At 38.7% G+C, this 24,413-nt stretch overlaps 1 protein-coding gene across 1 annotated transcript in view; it reads right to left on the reverse strand.

Moving 5' to 3' along the window:
* The window catches only part of cic (Putative transcription factor capicua), a 519,891-nt gene that overhangs the window by 267,134 nt on the left and 228,344 nt on the right, over positions 1-24,413 (reverse strand). Inside the window, exons 9-11 of the mRNA XM_067138869.2 lie at positions 1,612-1,949; positions 1,340-1,525; positions 1,013-1,249 (exon numbers count right to left, since the gene is read on the reverse strand). Of these exons, the coding sequence (XP_066994970.2) occupies positions 1,013-1,249; positions 1,340-1,525; positions 1,612-1,949 (761 nt within the window). The remainder of the gene's footprint in view (positions 1-1,012; positions 1,250-1,339; positions 1,526-1,611; positions 1,950-24,413) is intronic.

A 24,413-nucleotide genomic window follows, 5' to 3' on the forward strand; every position in this document is an offset into this window, starting at 1 on the left:
TATTATGACGCCAATGGTCCTTAAACCCGCGGAAATAAATAACTGTGCAGCCGCCAAAAATAAAGAAATACGGCGTGACGAAAGTCAATGTTCGGCGTCTAAAAATAGTCTAAAAATGCGTAGGCCTACTGTAAGACAAGGCATTCATATGATTTTACAAACTTCTTTTTGAGCCTGTTTAAAATTTTTTGAAGGAAAAAGTGGGGTTCATCTTGGATATGGAGATATACGGTACTATATATTTTTTCAGAATGAAATTAAACATACACTTTTACGTAGTATCGGATTACGAAAAATGACAAACAAGTAAGCCGTAGTGTGGATATCATGTACGGAAACGCAAGTTTTGAACAGACTGATTGCCGCTTCATACCGATTTTAAAGTGCATGAAGGGTTTTCCCGTCTTTTATACAAAATCGGATATAACGACAATCCGTTATAACGAGTAAATTTTTCGCTGTTGTGAATTCTCGCTATAACGGACTTCTACTGTATTAGTTTCTCCTGCTTTGTAAGATGTTTAGAAACCCAGTGTTTATATGAAAAATTAATACATTACACACTAAATTCTTCTTCTACCGCTTTTCACACATTTGTGGGGTAGCAGGTGTGAACTGTGTACACATGTGGATTTACCCCTGTTTTATGGCCAGATGACCTTCCTGACGCCAATCCTATATGGAGGGACGTAATCACTATTGCGTGTTTTTGTGATCGGTTGTGTAGTGTGTTGTCCAAATATGAAGAGGAAAGTGTTGAGACAAACAAAAACATCCAGTCCCCGAGCCAGAAGAATTAATCAGACATGATTAAAATCCCCGACCCAGCCAGCAATCGAACTCGGGACCTTCTGAACCGAAGGCCTCAACACTGACCATTCAGCTAAAAAGTCTGACACATACTACATAAAACATGACAGAATATATATGGAGATTATGCACTTAATACAGTGTATATTACACTGACCAATCCTCGGTACACCAGGTATAATGACAACAGAGATGAAAGTACCTCCACAGTGGAGTGAGCTTCTTCAGTTCCTTGATATGTAGGTTCTGAAGCTGTCACAGTTGGCTGATTAGCAAGAGGACTCTGTTGTCCTCCTCCACTACCAATTTCATTACTGCCATCATCACCTGAACCCAGCTTTCCTCGAGGTTCACCTTTACAAGAACTAGTACTTGATTTTCGTCTGTCTTTACTGCACCATTTCCAATCAGGATGAGCTTTGAAGTGTGCTTCTTTTACCTGAAATACAATATTACATACATTTACAAGAAAAATACCCTTGCAAACCACTATGAGCAGCCAATATAATAAAAAAAGAATGACTTTCACCTCAGATGCCAGTTCATGGTACTTTTGTTTCTCATCTTGTCCCAGAGCATACCACCATTCACCAAGGATTTTGGACACAGTGCGGTTATCTTGATTTGGGTGACGCTGGTGTACAAGCGCTCGATGCCGTTTGCTGAAGATCATGAAAGCATTCATAGGTCGCCGAATGCGATCACGTTCTTTTCCCTACAACAAGAAACCAACGAATAGAAGTTCCCATCTAGTGTTCTCAATATCTACTAGTATCTCTAATATATTACACCTAGCTTTACCTTCTGAGGGCTCTGTGGCTCCTTGCTGTTCTGCAAAGCACTGAGAGATTGAGTGCGTCTTTTGCCAGCTGCAGTAGCTGCATCTAGTGCATTTTGCTCAGTGCTACCTTCTGGCTCAAAAACATCATCATCTTCATCACCAGCAGGTAACAAATCTACACCTAGGTTCTCCAAATCATCACTTGTCTTGGGTTCACGCTCAGTTGTTGCAACAGGAGGAGCCGAAAGAGGAGGAGACAATGATGAAGGTACTGGGGAGAGACTACACTGGGCTGCAGTTAATAGTGGCACCAAAGACTGCCATGGATACACCGAGAGAGACTGGGAACTGTTGATTGCTGCGCATACAGACACAATATGTGGTTAATAAACATACCCATGTAACAATCAACTACTGCCAAAAAACTAAATCTACAGTCACTGAATATAATAACAACAATAATAACAATAATAATCATCAACATGATGACTTTATATCATCTTTGCTTTTTGAAAGAGGTGCAGTTTTAAATTAGTTTTAATGTGTATTTAAATTCTTATAGCAATCTTCCAGCTAATGAAGAGAACAACATGCATGAGAAATAAAAGAAAAAATGGGTAATCCAACTCAATGAAAAAAAAAAAAAAACTATTTTAAAACATAGCTAGGAAGGGTATATTTTGAACTGCATAAAGAAACCCTCATAAGAAACCTTGTATTTCAATAGATAGGCTAGAGATTGACAGCCAAAGTGATACTGTAGTGATAAGACAAGCAGTCAGCTGATGTGTCAACTAAAGAATAATAATAATAATAATAATAATAATAATAATAATAATAATAATAATAATAATAATGAACTATGAATAAGTGTCAGCCTACGCTTTCAATGACTGTGACTCTGTCTAGCTTTCAGCGAGACCGACTATTTACGTATTAGTAAGCATGCCTCAGAATGTGATGCTCGTAGTGTCTGGTAGCTCACTGTGCATCCAACTCTTACCAGCAGAAAATGGTGGCGTCACCGTACATCTGTGCAAAACTGCATACAATTGTATCAAGTTTTTAATTCCACAACAAAACTTGAAGGTTGACACTCTCTCAACGGTGTCTATTACTCTTACTGCTGCTGAATTCAGTCTGTCAGGCTGGCTGACTCAGGCAGACGAGTTTGTTTTATGAGCACAAGATGGCAAGGTATCTCAACTTAGTAGGGCTACAATTAAGTCAACCCTGTGTTAATAGATTCATCAGCATGTAAAAGAAATCCTACGGTCAAAATTCAGCACCTAGATACCTGCGAAAAATCAGGGGTCCAGTGGAAAAGCAGCACAAGTTATAAAACCATAAGTTTACAGGAAACAGAAGTTTGTGAGCAGGATATGGGCTTTTGAGCTTCCTTTTGAAGACGTGAAGCGAAGTTCTCTGTGAAACATAAAGAGTTTCCAGCTCGTTTTCTTGACGCGGCACAAGGCCAAAAGCCCATATCATGTCTACAAGTACGGGCTGTGAAAGCATCAATGTTAACAGAAGTTTGTGAAGGTTTTTTATTACATAAAAATGCAGCATAGCATTGAAGTTATCAAAAAGTCTTAAAAGGGACAAAATTACACACAATCTATTAATAATGGCTGAAATATAATCACATACCATGCATTTACCCATTTTATTGAGAGAAAGAAAGAGCAATGAAGCTATGGCATGTGCCCATTAAGAATATAATACTTTGTTTGTAAAAGGAAAGGTTTTGGGAATAGAGTAAAACCTCGATTATCTGTTCTAATGCCCGGGAAGGGGTAAACAGTTAATTTTTAAAAAATGGATAATATATACTAATTTTAATGGACTTTAAAGTACATAAAATACACACCGTATAACATTAAAATGCAGTGCATTTAACCCTCTTTAAAACCAAAATGTAGTCAAAGCTACAACAATACATACTAAATATTCACCTAAATTACCAGCAGACCATAATTAATTTACCTGGTGTCATTTAAGATGCTTTAAAATATCCATTACTTTTTTTGCACTCTCCTACAACTTATTTTCTTCTTTAAGTCCATTTGAGCTTTCTAATTATAAGAATGTCTGAAAAATCCGTATCGTCCTCTTGCTCCACGAATTCCATTAACGTTTCAGCCGATTCCAGTGCGGTCTGAAGCGGTACGCGATTGTTTGTGATGCACTCTTCTTCCCCATCCCCCTCACTTTCACTCGTCAGTTCGCAGCTGACTGCCGAGTTCCCGTTCGCGCTCTTATTTACTATTTTGTCTTCAGTTAAAATGTGATGCCCAGGCAATACATTGTCAGTATGAGGCCACTCCTCAATGTTACTTTTGTCACAAACCCTCCGGACTATTCTAAGCCTTCCCAAGCACCCCCTACACCTGTTTTTCCCCAGATTTTCTCCAATCTGCCTCATCCATTGACCACTGTGTTTAAGGGAGTCTCTAAATTTTCAGCTAACTCCGTTGATGAAGTTATTTCCTTCCTTCGCTTCCTAACAGAGTTCAAGGATCAGGCAATAGTGTATAATCTCAGTAACGACAACGTATTTCGAATTCTATACCCGCATGTCTCTGGAGCTCTTTCTGAGCATATTGTCAGGGCCATTTCGGAAAGATGGTCTATAGATCAGTTTCATGCCCATGTGCTTGAATATTTAATTCCTGCTCGTGCCCGGTCTACATTAGTGCAGAAGCACTATTTCAGAGTACAACATCTCAATGAGTCATTATCTGAATATGTCCAAGACATTAAGCTCCAAGCTAAGATTTTCCGGCTCCACTATTCAGAGGCTCAGATGGTTGCCAACATAATTGAAGGTCTCGCCCCGAATTATACATCATATCCAGTTCTTTCACCCTGACCAGCAACGTTCGCCCAGTTGGAAGCAATTACAGTGTCCGCTGAAGGCATTCGATATGCTGATCAGCTACACCTTGCATTAGCCCCACCTCCTATAAGCATGCCCTCTCCTCAGGATTCTAAAACCACCCCGTCACCTGCTTCCAACTCGTGTAATCCTCGTTTGTGCTTCAATTGTGGCTCCACGGCTCATCTCAAGCGGGATTGTCCCAAGGCTGGGACATTAGGCAATGCGAAACCTGCCATGGGTAGAGGCCCTTTCTTCTTGCCGTAACTGTGGATCAACTAGGCACTTTTCTAGGCAGTGCCCCCGTAATACTTCTGGCTTTGGACCCCCAGGCCATAGTAGAGGTAGATGACTAACTGCTAGTTCTGATGGTGAACCCCAAAACATGTCTTCTTGTCTTGTCGATCATGACTGTACCTTGGTTGATTTACTTAATTCTGAGGCTAATGACTGCTCCCAGTCTGACTCTGACCAAACTCTGACTCTGCATTTCTTGCAATCTTGTAGGATTTCTGCCATACCTTCTTGTAAACCACTATATTTATGCATAGAGGTAAATAATGAACCTGTCTGTGCGTTATTAGACTCTGGGAGTAGTGTCAGCTTGATGAGTGAGACCTGGTACGATTCTATGAAAACTGTTTGCAAGTTACCAACATTAGAACCCGTGTCCTTAACCTGCCATACTGTTAATTCTAATTCGTTGAACATTGTAGGATCACTAGAGGTCAAGATTAGAGTCCGTGATTTCACCTGGAAAATGCCAGTACTAGTGGCTAAGGATTTATCCTGCCAATTCATATTGGGTGCAAATTTTGTTGTTAAAACAGGCATGATTTTGGACCTCCAGTTCAACAGATTCCATTTTAAATTTTGTGCAAGAACATTTGAGCTGTGTGATCGCTCCCTTATTCTGCCTTGTCACGTTAATGCGGTTCCTGAAGATTCTGATGAACCCAAGGCTTTTGATTTTAATCACTTACCTGAAGAGCAGGCCAATCAACTTATGAAAACTCTGCAATAAGTTCCCTGATGTCTTCACCGACGGGTTAGGTGTCACCAATGTATTAGAATACAAAATTGAGGTTACAGATAACATACCTGTTCGCTCTCCTCTGTACCAGTTGTCACCTCCCAAAATGAAAGCCTTGAAGGCTATCACTGATCACATGCTCGCTGACGGAGTGATACGCCCGTCCAAGTCAGCCTATTCTTCTCCTATCTTTCTGGTCCCTAAACCGAAAGGTGGTTATCGGCCTGTAGTTGACTATCGGATGTTGAACCATAAGGTAGTCCTCCAATCTGTCCCCCTTCCTGATTTGCACTCTTGTTTTTCTTGGTTCGCTACTGCAAAAATTTTCACCACCTTCGATTTAAATCAGGCTTATTACCAGATACCTCTTGCCGAAGAATCCAAGCATCTCACTGCATTTGCGACCGATTGCAACCTATATGAATTTGAGCACGTCCTTACACGGTAACTAGATTATGTCTTATTGGACATCAAGTTCAAGTTTGTTTATAATTACCTTGATGATCTTGTAATTTTTAGTGAAACCTTCGAGGAACACCTACTCCATCTCAACGAAGTGCTTGAAAGACTGCGTAAAGCAGGTCTAACCCTCAAGGCATCCAAGGTTTCCTTCGCACAACCCCAGATGTCCTTCTTAGGACATATTGTGTTGGGGAGGGGTGTCTCTATCGATCAGTCTCGTACTGCCGCCATCCAGAATTCTCCCCCCTCCAAAGGACATCAAGGCTGTGGCCAGATTCATTGGCATGGTTAATTTCTTTCGCAAATTCATTCCCAATGTTGCTGAACGTGCAGTCCCATTAAATGCTTTGAGAAGAAAGGATGCCAAATTTGTGTGGGGTGATGTCCAAAGCAAGACTTTTCTAAACGCTTCATCCTTCAGACGGACGCCTCTTCCTCAGGCATATTCGGTGTACTTCTTCAGGAATTTCAAGAAGGGCATCATCCTATTTCTTATGCTTCACGCGCCCTGAATCCTGCTGAGCGAAATTATTCCATTTATGAGTTGGAAGCCTTGGCCGCTGTCTTCTCGTTAGAACGCTTCAGAATGTACCTGGAACATCTTCCTTTCGATCTGGAAACTGATAATCAGGCGTTGAGTTGGGTACTGGCCAAGCCGTGAAGGACCGGTCGTCTAGCACATTGGGCAGTGCGCATCTCAGCCTGCCAATTTGAAGCCCGTCACATTCGTGGCACCGAAAACGTTGTGGCTGATGGCCTCAGTAGGATGTTCAATCCAGGCAGCTCTCACCCTCAGTCAGAGCCGGCAGACCCCTCTCCCGAACAAGTATCAGCCTTTGTCAATGTAGTTCTCACTGACTCTCCCTTCCTTTTCAAGGATATCTCCAAACATCAAGAGGATGATCCTCATTGCCATTGTCGACAGGATTAAATCCGGTGAGCATGTTAAGCCCTACATTCTTAAGAATGGTGTCCTGTGTTGTCCTGCTCGCGGTCGCAGAGACCCCAAAATTGTAGTCCCAACTAACCTGGTCCCGGCTCTCTTCAAATATTTTCATGAATCCCCAGTGGGCGGTCATCTGGGCGTTTTCAAAACAAGGGAGAAGATTCGTAACCACTTCATTTGGAAATCAATGGATAGTGAGATCCGTACCCTTGTCAAGTCCTGTAAGATTTGTAACATCAGCAAACCCGCCCTGAATACTCATCTGGGTCTCTTGTCTTCTGAGCAAGCTTCTCGCCCAGTGGAAAGACTGTTCATAGACTACATCGGGCCCTTCCCGAGATCTCGGAATGGTCATCGTTTCATACTTGTGTGTGTTGACGCCTTTTCGCATTTTACGTGGCTGTTCCCCACTCGGATGGCTGACGCCAACACCACCATCTCATGCTTGAAACAGATATTCGCCTCGTTTGGACCCTCTCAATTTTTGGTAAGTGATAATGCAAGAGCCTTTACTTCTGCCCAGTTCCGGAATTTCTGTTTTGATCTATCCATTGCTCATGTAACCACCACCCCGTATTACCCGAAGCCAAATTATGCTGAGAAAGTGTATCGTAACCTGCGATCGGCCCTCATCGCTTATCACTCCTCAGACCACTCCAAGTGGGATTCTGCACTGAATTGGTTGTCGTTTGCATTTAACACTGCTGTCCATGAAAGCCACAAGCAAACCCCTGCTTTGTTAGTGTTGGCTTTTACCCCAAATTCTCCTCTATCTAACCTATGGTCAATTAATGATCTTCTGCCCGATGATGCCAGCCCAGAAAAGATCCGAGCTAATTGGCACCGTGCACGAAAGAACTTGAAGGTTTATTACGCTAAGGTCCAGCGTAATTACAACCACGGGCGAAGACTGCACGATCTGTCTGTGGGTGACCAGGTGTTTATTAAAACACACCCCGTCAGTAGTGCTGCGGACCATGTTATCAGTAAGTTGGCCCCCAGATTTAGAGGTCCCTGCACCATCTTAAAGTTCCTTACCCCGGTGACATTATTGGTGAGCGATCCCGAAAGGAAAGGGATCAGCAGAGTCCACCTCTCCCAGATCAAGGTACCTTAAGTCTGGTAGGGAGGGGTAAATACCATTGTTGGTGACCATGTAGATTTAGTTGTAAGCTATTGGTGTTTAGTTAATGATGAGTTTAGTGTAAGGTGTTTATAAGGTTTTAGTTATAAGATAATAAGTTTTATTGTAAGTTAGTTGTAAGTAATTGTGCAGGTGAATACTTTAGGTATCCTCTAGTGTAATAGAATTAGTATTATAAGTTAGGTAGGTTTTAATTTAGGGTCACTCCTTGGAATTTATTCCCCTTACTTTCAGGTTTAGGGTAAACTCCTATAGGTTCCTTTCACCCCCATCATAATCTTGTCAAATGAATTATAGATAGCAGTGCTTACCCCGGGGCTAGTTCTCTAATATCCCTGGTGTGCGAGGGAGAGTCCCTACTGCATACTCATTAAGCCACCCTTTGGGTGACTCTACGCAAGATCTTTGAGCCCAGCAGCATACTTTTACCTCAAGTATTCCCCTGTCTGCTGCGGTTTGTTTATGTTGCAGTGGCAGCAGTGACCAGCTTCTTCTGACAGCAACCTGAAGTGCCAAGTTGGTAGGCGCACTCTGTGCCTTGGGCGCTACCATGCCGCACCCCGATCCTGTGACGAACGTCCTAGTGCAGGCAGTCGGACTGGACGGTGTCTCACCCATCTGCTTATCTGGTGCAAGATACCACTGGACTGCAATTACATAGCTACCTGGGTCGGACTGAAGTTGAAGGGAGGCTGGTGGCAAATGGCCGTGTCGGCAGCCGCATCATCAGCGAGAACCTGTGGCCTAGCTGTGCTGTGACTGGTGTGGAAAAGTGGTGCAAAATACTTAGTCCATATCTCGCCTATAAGGAGGCTTTGAACGCTGTTTAGCAACAAGTGAGACGTTTCTGGATGACTAACATTTGGCAGAAAGAAAGTGTGTACATCCTTTGGTGGACAGAGTACAAATTGTCTAAACAATTGAAAAGGTTCAGAAGGCGTTTTGAAGATGTAATGTGACTATCCATGTAGATTTTTGTGATATTTATTGAATAGGTGGATCCATGAACACCTTCATTATTTTTGAAAAGTATGTGACAGTTTGGTTTGTTTTGCTTTGATTACTTAGAAAGTCAACTTCAAGAAATTGTGTGTGTTAGAGTAATGTATCTTTACTATCTGTACTGTGTGAGAACGTTTTATCGCTTTCTCCCCAGTGAAACTATGCTAATGGTCGAGCGTGGCTCGACTTTCGGGGGGAGGAAGATGTCACAGGTGAACTATGTAGTGGAAGTGGAAAATGTTTATTGAAGCCTTTATTTGTAAAGTGTGGTAATGTTTTATTTGAAATGACCTAACCTGTACCATGTAATATTTGTAACATATGTATTTGTACAAAGTAGATTTCAGTTCTGTACTTAATAGAAGTATCCGGAAAGTTACTTGAATTTTTGAACAGGGTGTGTTGCCTTTAGTTGGTTGTGTGTTCTAGAAGGCATTTTCTAACTATTCTGGAAATTGAAGATTCGCGAATGTGCGTATTCGAGAAGTTTAGTTAAAGTTCGCGACTGAAAGTAGGAATTGTGATTGGTGAAACTAGGAGGGGATGGGCGGACTCATGCATTCGGATTGGCTACTCCAAGGCCAGGGTTTACCTATATATAGAGAGCGAAGCTGCGTTCGTGATAATTCGGTCTGTTTGTCTGTTTTGGTCTGTCTGAAGTTTTATGCCGTGTGCGACGCCTCGCTTCCGGGATGGGCCTCCTTCGGGTAAGCACTCTTGAATTGCGTTCCGGCTAAAATTTCCGTAATGTTCAGTTGCTATTTCATATAGGAGTCCGCCCTAGCCTAACCTAGATTCGCCAAATTAGTTATTTATGACGCCTTAGCTTTTCAGCTGGGCTTGCCTGTTTGTTTTCGAGGCATTCCCATTTCTTGTTTCACTAAATATGTAGATTGTAATTTAATATATTTATCTTGGGGTTTGCCTCTGGTAGTTCAGTGTCACTTGATGTACGCTAGAGTTTAGGAGAGTACGTTCACTTCACTGTAAATTGTAATTGCTTTTTTTAACCAAATTCCACTGTACAACTGGAATTGTAACTAGATGTATAGTTGGTTTGAAGTTTGAAACTTGTAGTGAAGCCATTATCAAAGAACCTCTAAGATATGTGTATCACGGAGTATATAGTTCGTAAGTTGCAACTTGGTGTTTTGTTCGGAATGTATTTGTAAAATCCTTCGGTAAATAATATTTTTCAAATCTAAGGATCACGGTTAATTCATTTCTGAATCTGCAATCTAAGCCATGTCCATGCCCTCGGTAGTCCTAGCTGTTTCCACTTTCCTGGTTTATTGTCCACTAATTGGCCCTACTGATATTTACGTACGTTTTGGTCGGCGGAGATCCGCGTAATTTCACCCAATGTTTCTCCGAGTGTGTAGTGGTTTCTGATATTGTGTAGTTGCTCTTACATTCCCCCCTTTATTGTTTTAGTGCCTTGTTTTGTGTAACCAATGTAGTAGCGGTAACAACTTTCATTCACTTCTCCAAAATGAATGTTATTTTCAATAGTGTTCAGGATATCTTTCATCATCAATTCCTCATTTTCATCTTCTATCAGTGAGCCCATGAAAATAGTCGGCGAGCTCTTCGACATCAACATACAATTTTCTCCACGATCGAGTGATGTTCTGAGCGGTTACCAGATCCCATGATTTCTGGGCAAGATAAAGCCCTTCTTTAAGATTTAGTTTTTTCCAGAACTACACCATCAATGTTCCTTCGGAAAGTAAGAGGCCTAGCAATTCCTGCTTATAATGCGCCTTAAAGGTTGCGATGACACCTTGGTCCATCAGCTGAATTAATGAAGTTACATTAGGTGGCAAATAGGAAACAAAAATGTTTCCATCCTCTGATTTCAACTCTGTATCAACAGGGTGAGAGGGTGCATTATCAAGAAAAAGGACGGCTTTTAATGGCTAGCCTTTGGACGCTAAGAAATCTTGAACCCGCAGAACGAACTTATTATGTAACCAAGTCCTGAATATATGTCATCCAAGCAGATTTCTTATGACAATAATCTACTGGGAAATATTTCATCACTGTTCCTTTGAAAGAACGCTGATTTTTTGCTTAACCAACAACAGCTAATTCTAATTTACGGTCGCCACTAGCGTTCGCACAACACAAGATGATAACGCACTCTTTACTAGATTTGTGACCAGGAGCCGATTTCTCTTCAGCAGCTGCTAGTGTTTTACTGGGTAAGCACTTCCAATTAAGTCCAGTTTCATCGGCACTGTACACTTGACTTGGAACAAAATTGTATCTCTCCATTATGCGCTTAAACTCGTATCTAAAGTTTTCTGCTGCACTGCTGTCACCCCTTAGTGTTTCTCCTTCGATGTTTAATTCTCGAATGCCATGTCCGTCCTTAAATCTCTGTAGCCAGCCATTGGATGTTGATGACGACCCTGAGAGCCCCATCTTTTCATGAAAAATTTGTGCCTGTCTTGTTATCAGAGGTCCACTAATAGGTACACCTTCGCTTCTCTTTTGCTGAAACCACGTGCATAACGCAGCATTCAATTCTTTTAAATATGATGCTTTCATTGTTTTTCTTTTAGTGAGTCCATGCGAACTGTCAGAACTCGCCGCAAACTGTAACACTTTGTCTGTATTCTTCATTAGGTCCCACACTTGTCACACCCACACTAAACTCTGATGCTAAATTTGAGACTAGTTCACCTTTCTTTACCCGTTCAATGATATTAACTTTATTTTGCGTGGTTAAAACTACATGTTTTCTTTTTATTGCAGATTTCGATCTCAACATTTCTCGGCTGTTAGAATAGAAAATAAATGTTCAACTTTATCAGCCACTCTCACATTTCCTTACTTTGCACTACAGTACAGAATGTAGCATACCTGTCTACTAATAGCGGAAGTTGACTATGATGGACCGCTAGGCAGGTTTCCGATTCCTGTGCATTGTGAAATGTTTACGATGCAGTAGCCTGTGGTGAAAATAATTAACCTCGACAGAGAATGATATGAAAAATCTACGTACGGTACTTGGAGATGTTACACGCTACCAAATAAGTTGTAGGTATCATTCTGAAGTAGAAATGATGAGCATACCGTACTCTACGCTCCGTGGGCTTGGAGAGGGCACATTACAGTACATTATTTGTCAACAACGGAATGGATAATAAAGTTTGTGACTGTTGAATTTGAATAGCATCCCTCTTCTTTCGTAACAGAAGTTAAATAATTTTATATAATATAAAATTATGTAGTAAAAAAATGTATGAAGTCATGTCTCCGATGCCGATTGCTGGTCTATGCGCGTGTACGTACAGTAGTTACTGTATATTATGATAATGGACTCAGGAGTCGGAGAGTCAATGTACAGTCACTCCAAAACAGAATACTGTATCAAGAGACCTTGACGTCAAGAGCCAGGTTGAGTGGCTCAGACAGTTGAGGCGATGGCCTTGTGACCCCAATTCGGCAGGTTCGATTCTAGCTCAGTCTGGTGGTATTTGAAGGTGCTCAAATACGTCAGCCTTGTGTTGGTAGATTTACTGGCACGTAAAAGAACTCCTGCAAAACAAAATTTCAGCACCTCGGCGTCTCCGAAAATCATCAAAGTGGTTAGTGGGACGTAAACCAATAACATTATTATTATTATTATTATTATTATTATTATTATTATTATTATTATTATTATTATTGACATCAAGAGTACGCTCATTCAGTTTTGGCAGATTTTTTTTTGGCAACAGAAAATCCGAAAAACGGTTAATCGAGGGTGGATAATCGAGGTTTTACTGTACAGTATAATTTAAATAAGATAGCAGGTATAGTAGTATGAATTACTTAAATTTTCATTGAGGAATTAATGCCTATATCATTACAAGAACCAGAGATCAATGAAGGGTCTGACAGAGCACTACAGCATATCCAGTTCCTAATACGTGATTTCCAGTTGAAGTTGTTTTGTACTGTTATCACACCTCAAACGGAAGAGTCACATACCAGGGAACTGCAGATCTTGCATAAATATTGCACACACATTAAATCAGCCAAGAATAACACTAGAGTCAAAATATTTATTTAGGAATTTAACTTATGTGACCTACAGAAAGCGCTGAATTAGTGCACTTGGCTTCGCAAAATTGCCCCATGTATTGGGTTTACTTGTCAACGGACTGCTATTCCATACCCTAACAGCAACTTGCACCGTCCAACAGCTGATCTGAAACCATGCTGATATACTCTTATAGTCGCTGTACGGGATAAGTGGTTGTTAGCAGAACGGCAATCAACATAGGTCAAGTTATTTTTGCATTGGGAGAAAAATATGGAACATGTGATATTAAGCCTCTCAACATTCAAGAACATGATGTGCTGAATGCTATGGAAGTACGTTGATGGGTCCGTTTATTTATTGGTTTGCATCTGTTTCAAAGCTTGTGTTTAACATTTTATGTACTGATATTCACAGGTGCCATCAGAAGTTGCCTCGAAAATAATAATGTTTACGTGGGCAGCATGTGCCTCGTCTCATTGTTGTCTCAAATGACGTCCAGTGATCCTGATGCAAACAATTCTGATTATGAATATTTGGTAGAAGGTGACAGCCAACCAGGGAATGCTAAATATAAACTTACTGACTATAAAAGGAGGGCTGTTCAATATTGGAGAAGAGGAAAGCAGGGCCGGCTTTCATTTTTGTTGCTGAAACAAACATTCCATCGTATCAAAAGCAAAAAATATTTATACTTATGGGAAAAGCAAGTAAAGAACAGTGGGACACGCTGCGACAAACTGAGGGCAATATCACGTACTGTCAGAAACAGATTTGATTCTGCCCATCAATATAATGAAGTAATTCAAGAAGTGACCATCCAGCAGTGGGTCTACACAAGTTGCTCGCAATGAACAATGCGCAGGGTTTAAAGCATGCCACAGGTAGTAACTTTAAGAAGTGCAATGGTACTGTATTGTGTCGCGGAAAATAACATCTATATAATGAAGAAAAACACCAATGAAAAAACAGAAACTATGGTAGCAGCAGAAATATTCAAAGAAGAAGTTAAATCTGTTAAAGAGTCCTACAGCCCCAAAAATATGTGTAACAGCGATTAAAGTAGGTTCAGCCTGGAGATATGTACTGGAAGGGTATTGACTTTAAAAAGAGGAGGAATCAGTTACCGCTGCAGTGCTATCTGTGGTGTCCACCACGCACAATTGCACCAAAATGCCAACAGTTACCACAAGTGGCAAAACTGTGGGGCCTTTATGAATCACTTTAAGAGAGTCGAGAGAATTGTTTAATAAGATGGTGAAAAGGAAAATGTTCGTGTTGGTTGCACGAAATCCAGAAAAATGGGATTTATACAAGTAAATGAATGGTTTAATAGCTAATAAAGCATAATACACTGTCTGGTAAAGTTGTGCTCCTTCTGGATTCCTTTTCTGGACATAAATCTATACAAAATAAATAATGTACAGCTGATGATGATCCCTCCTGGTGCCACAGCTGTCAACCACTAGATGTATATGGGTTTACACTATGAGAGTCTTTGTATGTAGATTACCTAACACTGTTTGATTATTGAATTTGGATATTGTTTCGGTGCAGAGAAACAACATTTTGAAAATTCAGTCTCTAATATACCACCAACTTCATAAGCATGAAGTTTCACAGTTCCCCGTATTGAAATACAATTACAAATTAGAAAGCTAAAATGTTAAAAATGTGTCCACCTCTTCAATACCATTTTTAGCTCTTTGTCTTTCTTATCTGTAATACTACCAACTGTTGTCTGCTAATTTTTGTCCCATGTGATAATATGCCTGGTACTGAAAACAGTCCATGTCCAAAAACCCGGGAGCCTTTGATGATCCTGTGAAATATTTTGTTGACGGTGGTGACTTAAAATGTCCCACTTGCCCTTATCTTCATTTCATTAGATGTGGTTGGTGTAGAACCACTTTATGCTCTCAATATTTCTATTATGAGCATCACTGTTGCAGATACTGTAAGGAGTAACTTGCTTTCATGTGAAACATACCTTGTTAATCAATCAATACTGATCTACATTTAGGACAATCACCCAGATGGCAGATTCCCTATCTGTTGTTTTCCTAGCCTATTCTTAAATGATTTCAAAGAAATTGGAAATTTATTGAATATCTCTCTTGGTAAGTTATTCCGCTGACAGCTCGGAACATACCACTTAAAAGGAGAACAATTAAACTTTGATTTCCACCTATTCAATACATTAAAAGCAATTATAAAATTAGGATCTCATCCTCATTGTGCTTAATTGTTAAAACATAGGACATGTTTCGTTCATATTTTGAACATCTTCAGCTATAAATATTCTTACAAGGTTAAATTGGTAACATTGTTCTAGAACTTACACTTATGGTTTGCCGTTAACAAACTTATCATAAACTTTTAAAAACCTCTTAAATATAAAGCGTTTATATATATCGTCGTCTTATTGAAAATAATATGACTATTTGTTGAGTTTGAAACTTTAAAACCTTATTCTAATATTTAAAATACAATGCCATCAGTTAGTCTCTGTATAAATACATTTACAATCTGTTAAATTGCAGAGTTCTAGAACAATGTTACCAATTTAACCTTGTAAGAATATTTATAGCTGAAGATGTTCAAAATATGAACGAAACATGTCCTATGTTTTAACAATTAAGCAAAATAAGGATGAGATCCTAATTTTATAATTGCTTTTAATGTATTGAATAGGTGGAAATCAATGTTTTATTGTTCTCCTTTCAACAGACTTTCAATACGGAAAAAATGAGGATAGTCTCTTGCAACATACCACTTACTCGAGTAGCTCGTCTTCTTTCTCCCAATTCTTCCCACCCCAAAGTTTTCTACATTTTTGGAACGCTACTCTTTTGTCGGAAATCATCCAGAACAAATCGAGCTGCTTTTCTTTGGACTTTTTCCAGTTCTTGAATCAAGTAATCCTGGTGATGGTCCCATACACTGGAACTATACTCTAGTTGGGGTCTTACCAGAGACTTATATGCCCTCTCCTTTACATCCTTACTACAACCCCTAAATACCCTCATAACCATGTGCAGAGGAGATCTGTACCCTTTATTTCCAATCCCATTTATGCGATTACCCCAATGAAGATCTTTCCTTATATTAACACCTAGATCCTGACAATTATCTCCAAAAGGAACTTCCACCCCATCAACGCAGTAATTAAAACTGAGAGGAATTTTCCTACTTGGTGAAACTCACAACCTGACTTTTAAACCCATTTATTGTCATACCATAGCCTGCTGTCCATCTCACAACATTATCGACGTCATTTTGCAGTTGCCTACAATCTTGTAACTTATTGATTACTTTATACAGAATAACAAAAAACCTTACCTCTGATTCCACATCTGTACTCATTTCATTTCATATACATAAGAAAACATAAAAGTCCAATAATACTGAATTGAGGAATTCCCCTCTTAATTATTACAGTCAGATAAATATTTGCCTACTTGAATTCTCCGAGATCTGTTTTATAGAAATATAGCAACCCATTCAGTCACTCTTTTGTCTAGTCCAATTGCACTCATTCTTGTCAGTAGACTCCCATGATCCACCCTATCAAACAGGTCAATTGCAATACAGTCCATTTGACCTCCTGAATCCAAGATATCTGCTATATCTTGCTGGAATCCTACAAGCTGAGCTTCAGTGGAATAACCTTTCCTAAAACCGAACTGCCTTCTATCAAACCAGTTATTAATTTCACAAACATGTCTAATATAATCAGAAAGAATGCCTTCCCAAAGCTTACATGCAACGCATGTCAAACTTACTGGCCTGTAATTATCAGCTTTATGTCTATCACCCTTTCCTTTATACACAGGGGCTACTATAGCAACTCGCCATTCAAGCAAACAATAATCAAATAAGTACTTCAGATATGGTACTATATCCCAACCCATTTTCTTTAGTATATCCCAGCTTTTCTAGTTTTCAACTTTTGTATTTTATTGTAAATGTCATTGTTATCATATGTAAATTTTAATACTTATTTAGCATTAGTCACCACATCTATCTGGATATTATCCTTGTAACCAACTGCTGACTGAATACTTCTGCCTTTTGAAGATCCTCACATACACTCTCCCCCTGTTCATTAATTATTCCTGGAATGTCCTTGTTGGAACCTGTTTCTGCCTTAAAGTACCTATACATACCCTTCCATTTTTCACTAACATTTGTATGACTGCCAATTACGGTGCTTGCCATCATGTTATCTTTAGCTCCCTTTTTCGCTAGATTCAATTTCCTAGTAAGTACGTTCAATTTTGCCTTACTTCTACAGCCATTTCTATCTCTACATCTTTCAAATCTGCACCTCTTTCTTAGTCTCCTTATTTCTCTATTACAGTAAGGTGGATATTTACCATTCCTTACCACCTTTAAAAGGTACAAACCTGTTTTTGCATTCCTCAACAATTGCTTTAAACCCATCCCAGAGTCTGTTTACATTTTTATTTACTGTTTTCCACCAATCATACTTAATTTTTAAAAACTGCCTCATGCCTGTTTATCAGCCATATGGTACTGCCTAATAGTCCTACTTTTAAGAACTTCCTTTCTATGAAATTTATTTTTAACTATGACATAAACAGCTTCATGATCACGAATACCATCTGTTACTTCGGTTTCTCTTGAAATCTCTCTATTAAATATAAATATAAATAATAATGACTAATGGAATTTGGGAGCCATAAATATACAAATAAATAATTCTTAAACTTTGCCGGCTGTTGAAACTCATCTTCAGGGTCGTTGCCTTGTGACAAGGAGATCTGAATCACTTGATACCTAAAAAATTAATATTGGAAAAGGAGTCCATCTGGTAATTTCCCCCACCCATAGAAATTAAACAGAATATATATATATCTCATACAATTTACTTAGTCAATTAAACCTGTATTTACCTAGAAATCCGAGCAGAGCTCGTCGTGATACACCCTTGAACATATATAACAAAATAAAGAGAGTATTGATATAAATAATAAATGTCTTAATTTATGAAATAACTCTCTCTCAATAACTGGTACTCAGTTTATTACGCAACGCAAAATATTCACACGCAGTCATGACTCATTTTTCAAGAATGGACTCCACTTTGCTGATGGCGTTGGTATAGTTTGAAAAGGCCCAACTCGTTACCTTACGTAGACTCTCCGTAGAATTATATATGGCTAACATTCATAACCATAGAATGTTGTTACACTCCAGCATCTTTCTCCCTGGTTCCTTCAACAGCAGATCTCGAACTCCCAACATGGCATGGGACATCTTCCCACAACTCGTACAAAACACCTCTCAGATTACCACCAGTATCACATCTGCACACTGCAAGCTGCAACTTCCAACTACCGATGCGTGCTTGCACCACACTAGCCCAAGCCAACACAACAGCATCTTAAAATAGCCCAGTTCCTGGAATTTTCCACCTCAGCTCCGTCAACACGTAAACCCCCGCTCGGAGACTCGTCACGTACACAACCGGGAGATAAACTGAGTGATCGAAACACACTAGTCCCAAATAAAATATAGAGAGTATCCAAAAAGAGTTACTAAGCCGCGACGGCTAAATACACACATAATTGAAATATGCACATGAATAAATAATAATAATAATAATAATAATAATAATAATAATAATAATAATAATAATAATAATAATAATAATAATAATAATAATAATAATATCTGACCGGGGTTTGTCAGGTTACACTCTATAGAGCTCATCTGGTTTTACCAGCACCACGCCCTGGATATCTATCCCTCTAGTTGGTTCCATCGCTTTCTGAATCAGTTGTCCTTCCCATATTAGCTTATTTGCCATTTGTTGGTCGTGCTTCCTGTGGTTCGCATTTCCTTGCCAAATGACATTTGGTAAATTCAGATCTCCCGCTACAATCACGCTCCTTTCGGTGTCATTTCCCATATAGTTGACTATCTTATCAAATAATTCTGAATCAGCATCAGCGCTACCCTTTCCTGGTCTGTACACTCCAAAGACATAAAGTTGCCTATTTTTAGAAATGAGACTTACACCTACAATTTCATGTTTGTCATCTTTAACTTTTTCGTAGCTTACAAATCCTTCTTTCACCAGAATGAATACTCCTCCTCCCACCATTCCTACCCTATCTCTACAATACACACTCCAGTTCCGTGAGAAAATTTCTGCGTCCGTTATATCATTTTTCAGCCATGATAACTCCTATTACAATATCTGGTAAGTATATATCTATTAAATTACTTAATTCTATTCTTTTCTTTACAATACTTCTACAGTTCAACACTAACATTTTTATGTCATCCCTACTTGACTTCCAGATCTTTGTACCCTTATTATGAATGCAGTAAGGAGCCTTGTTTTTAGGGGTAAGCATCCACGTTGAATTAGTTCCAGAGGGATGTGATGTTGTCTGGCCCAGGTGCTTTCCTAGGATTCAGCCTATCACTTGCCACACAGAATTTCTGATAAATTGGTGGTATCACCATCTACAGTAATCGGCAGCAGTAGAGCTACGGTTTAAAAGAGTGGAGAAGTGTTCATTCCAATGCTCCAGGATATCTCTACAATCGGTAAGGGTGTTAGCACCATCAACTGTTTTGAGTTCACACTGAAGAGCAAGATGGACTGTACACGCCTTTTATTCCTTCACAGAAGTTCCGCAGCCTCTACCTTACGCTAAATTTGTTTTTGTTCAATTTGATAGAGTAGCTGACATATTATCTTCAATGAATGCCCAAGACAAACTGGAAGGTTACTACAACAATGGAACAATTACTCAATTTGCCCTCAAAGGAGATAAATATCTAATTCTACAGCTTGCGCTTCTTTGGTTTCACAAACTGAACTCTCAATGCATGCCAATAAATCAAGATATCAGTAAAATTCGGAAGCTTAAAGAACGTTCTCTCCATTTGCTGGCAGAAAAGGTATATATTTATGATGTATAATGTATTTCGGGATTATGCTGTGTAATGAACTATATAAACACTCTCAATGCATTTCAAAGAAATATTGCCCTTCTTTACCAGGAGAAAACAGAAAAATGAAACATAATACATCAAAGGTCTAGAGAACATTTTATATGTGCATGGGGGCTGACCCTTCTCTAGACCTTCCATACTTCTGAACAGAATTGTGGTAAATAAATAATACTAAATCTATACATCAAGTGAAAGAAATTTCAATTCAGCTGGTAACCTCATTAGTGGCAAAAAGAGCTTGCTTGTCTCAGATAGATTAAATGATGCTGTCAATTCAATCTGCACTAAAAAGAAACAAAACAATAATGGCACATGTTTGTGACAATGTAAAAAAAAAAAAAGGGTACAAGTTTCGACTCTACTCTAAATTATTTCGAAGTGTAAATATCAATGCATATTTGTTTACAGTAAAACCTTCTTAATTCAAAGTCATTGGGATGCAAAAATCAGACTTCGAATGATGTGATTTTGAATTAACCACTACCATTGTGAAATAAGGTACAAATGGGTCCACCTATTCAATAAATATACTCATGTGACAAATATAACGATATTAACTAGTTATGTTGGTGCATCCGCCTAGTCAATACAGTACCAAATCAAATGTGTAAAAGATTTAATTTATTATACATTCAAGAATAGACAGTACATGTTTCGAGAATATAGGGATTATTATTATTATTATTATTATTATTATTATTATTATTATTATTATTATTATTATTATTATTATCCACTTTCACACTAGAAAACAATTTTTTCACCTTTAACTATAAAGTACACAAGCAACTTGAAGGGTTGGCTTTGGGATCACTGGCGTCTGGTATCCTTGCAGACATACATATGGACCATCTGGAATTTACCAATATAGTTCATAAAAGAAGAGGATTGGATCTATGGCAGAAATATGCTGATGATATCATCATCGTTAACAAACAGGAACTCAAGCCACGTGATCTTCTAGACCGGTTAAATAATACTAACAAGCATGTGAAAGAAATGAAAATCTACAACCTATTTTCCAGTCAGTGACCAGATCAGGGATGGAATGAATGAAGGCCCCATCTTGTGGCGAAGATAGGAATTGTGCCAGCTGCCGAGGACTGTCACACTCCTCTGGGGCTATGATTAATGACTGACAGATGAAATGAAATTATACTGGAGAGTGTTGCTGGAATGAAAAATGACAGGGAAAACCAGAGTACCCGGAGAAAAACCTGTCCCGCCTCTGATTTGACCAGCACAAATCTCACATGGAGTGACCGGGATTTGAACCACGGAACCAAGCGGTGTAAGGCCGACGCGCTGCTTCCTGGGCCACGGAGGCTGAGTGACAAGCATGTAATGTTTACAATTGAATCGGAGGAGAATATAAGTTTGAACTAATTAGATGTTACCATCAACTTGAAACAATGAAAATCTGATTTATCAAGTATACAGTAAATCTACTTACACATATGTTATATTCAGTAATGATACTAATCACCCAGGACAACACAAGAAAGCAGAATTCTACAGCATGACCAATACAGCTATTATGATAACATTAGGGAAAAAGGAATTCAATAAAGAGATGAACATCATTTCCGTCACTGCCTGTAAAATTGGATACCCTAAGAGTTATGTGAATAGGATAAAGGGTAAGATCATGAATAAACCAAAAATAAAGAAAAACTTTACGACAATTACTTATATTAACAATCATATGGTCTGACAAGACTGTATAACAAACATAATATTAACGTATCTTTTAGGAATAATAATAATAATAATAATAATAATAATAATAATAATAATAATAATAATAATAATAATAATAATAATAATAATAATAATAATAACAATAAATCCTGTTCAATTCTGATAGTGTAAATGCAAATGGTATTTAATTTATAGTCAGTCAGGAGTGTACAAATTGCCTTTTCAAGATTGCAACAAACAGTACGTAGAAAAGTTGGGAAGAAGTATGGTGGTATGCTACACAGAATATATGAATGCAAGAAGACACTCTAGATGTGTGCCATGTGTGAATGCATGTATGAAAACAATCATCATTTTACGAATATTGAAAGTGACATACTCATACCACACCCGTTAATTAAAGGCAAACAAATGAATGCCCTTGAAAAACTGGAAATCAATATGGCACAGAAATTTCATGGGGAGAATAGCCTTAATGAACATGTGGCAAAAGAGAACCAATTATTTAGGTCGGCAACACAATATTCTAGTAAGAGAAAAAAGAGAATGAGTGATAAACATAGGGGGGGGGGAGTATGACAAGAGCAAGTAGGTGGTACTATGCTCCCCTCCATATACTTCCCCTCCCAACCCAAGTCCTTGACCCATAGTTCTATTCGGTTGATTCACTAAACCCCTGTCTGTTGTAGTGTGGCACGTACTTCACTCCATTGCCTTCATATTATTGGTAACTCAAAAATTCATACTTTCACGCATAGAGCCCCCATTACAATTTTACGTGTTGCAATTACACCAATATATATATATGTTTCATCCTTCTTACAGAACACAATTGGTTTTATTCAACGTGCAGGATATTGGCCAGTGATGGGTATGTATTGACTTAATCACAATAACTAGTTATGCTGGTGCATCTGCCTAGTCAATACTGTACCAAATCAATTGTGTAAAATATTTCATTCATTATACATTCAAGAATAGATAGTACATGTTTCGAGTCTTCAGTTGGGGACATACTGACAATAGCTTATTTCACAGCTTACTAGATCTAAGGACATAAATAAGAGATCTGGACATGTGTGTTTTCGTTACAAGGAGGAGACATTTGATGCCACACCAAGATAGTGCACCACAATAACTGCAGAATTATTCAATAACAATGTTGATTTTATATGAAGACGACAAGATTGGAAACAGATCCAAGACATTATAATCCAACTTTTAATTTACGTTATTGTACATGTTTCCGGTTTTAACTTTTAAGGGGGTCCCCCCTCCGTTTCCTATAAGGTCTTCACACAAATATGTGATTTTAACCTGTATGGCTGAAGCTGTATTAGGCATAGATATCAAGGATAATTTAATAAAAAACCACCTATTCAATACTTGTAAAATGAAGCTGTATTCTCGAATCAAGACTGGAAACAGATCCAAGACATTATAATCCAACTTTTTAATTTGCATTATTGTACATCTTTACAGTTTTAACTTTTAAGGGGGGTGCCCCCCCTCCTTTTCTTATAAGGTCTTCACATAAATATGTGATTTTAACCTTTATAGTTGAAGCAGAGAATCCCTATATTCTCAAAACATGTACTATCTATTCTTGAGTGTATAATCAATTAAATCTTTTACACAATTGATTTGGTACGGTACTGACAAGGCGGATGCACCAACATAACTAGTGAATGTGATTAAGTCAATACAGACCCATCACTGGCCAATATGGTCAAGACTGTAAATAAATATACAAAATATAACTGTTTGTAAAAATTGGTTATATCCTCATTAAGACATAAATTAATGGTACTAGTTTCAACCATAGTTGGGTCATCCTCAGCCACTACATTGTCAAAATTAGCACAATTAAAAACATACAAAATATCTAAAAAAGGACATCTTAAAAAGTGAGTCTGTGGTGAAATATATCTTGAAGATTAACACCAATGTCCATCAGTCACAATATGATGTACAGGAGAAGATGTTTGTTAAGTTGGCACTGTATTGTTCATGCTGTAGGAATCAGTCTTAATCTTGATTTATAATATGATGAGTAATGAAAAATGTTTTGCAGACTTAGAAATTGGCTGAGGGGAACATCTACAAATTAATACTGTGAAAACAGTGGCCCAGTAGATATTTAAGGCTGTTGTTGATATGGAGCAAATCTATATGTCCAGAACAGATGTATGGAAAGAAAAGAAAAAGGAGAACGGACCACTGTTTTATGAAGAGGAAATGAAAATACGTGTATTATACTAGACTTAACCCCATCCCCCGTCACACAGCTCTAAGGATATCTTTCACCAACGGCAAATTGCGCCACACTAATTGCTATGTTGAAGCAGAGGTTAGTAGTAGGTGTTCACGTAGTGGAAGGAGTGGAAGAGGGGAAGCGGTAAGGGAATGTAGGGGTGGTGGGAGGCTAGTACATATATATACATATATTATTAAGAACAAGAATTCCTTGGTAAAATTAGCAAAATGCAGTAGAACTCCTCTATAGCAAGTGCAGCATATAGTGAGAACCCCGTTATAACCACAGTTTTTTTTCTGTCCCTTTAAAAATCCTATATTCAACTGTGTTATAGCGTGAACCATATCACTGGTGGACCTCTTATTATGAG

The sequence above is a fragment of the Anabrus simplex genome, chromosome 1, assembly GCF_040414725.1.
Source record: "Anabrus simplex isolate iqAnaSimp1 chromosome 1, ASM4041472v1, whole genome shotgun sequence".
Taxonomy (NCBI): domain Eukaryota; kingdom Metazoa; phylum Arthropoda; class Insecta; order Orthoptera; family Tettigoniidae; genus Anabrus; species Anabrus simplex.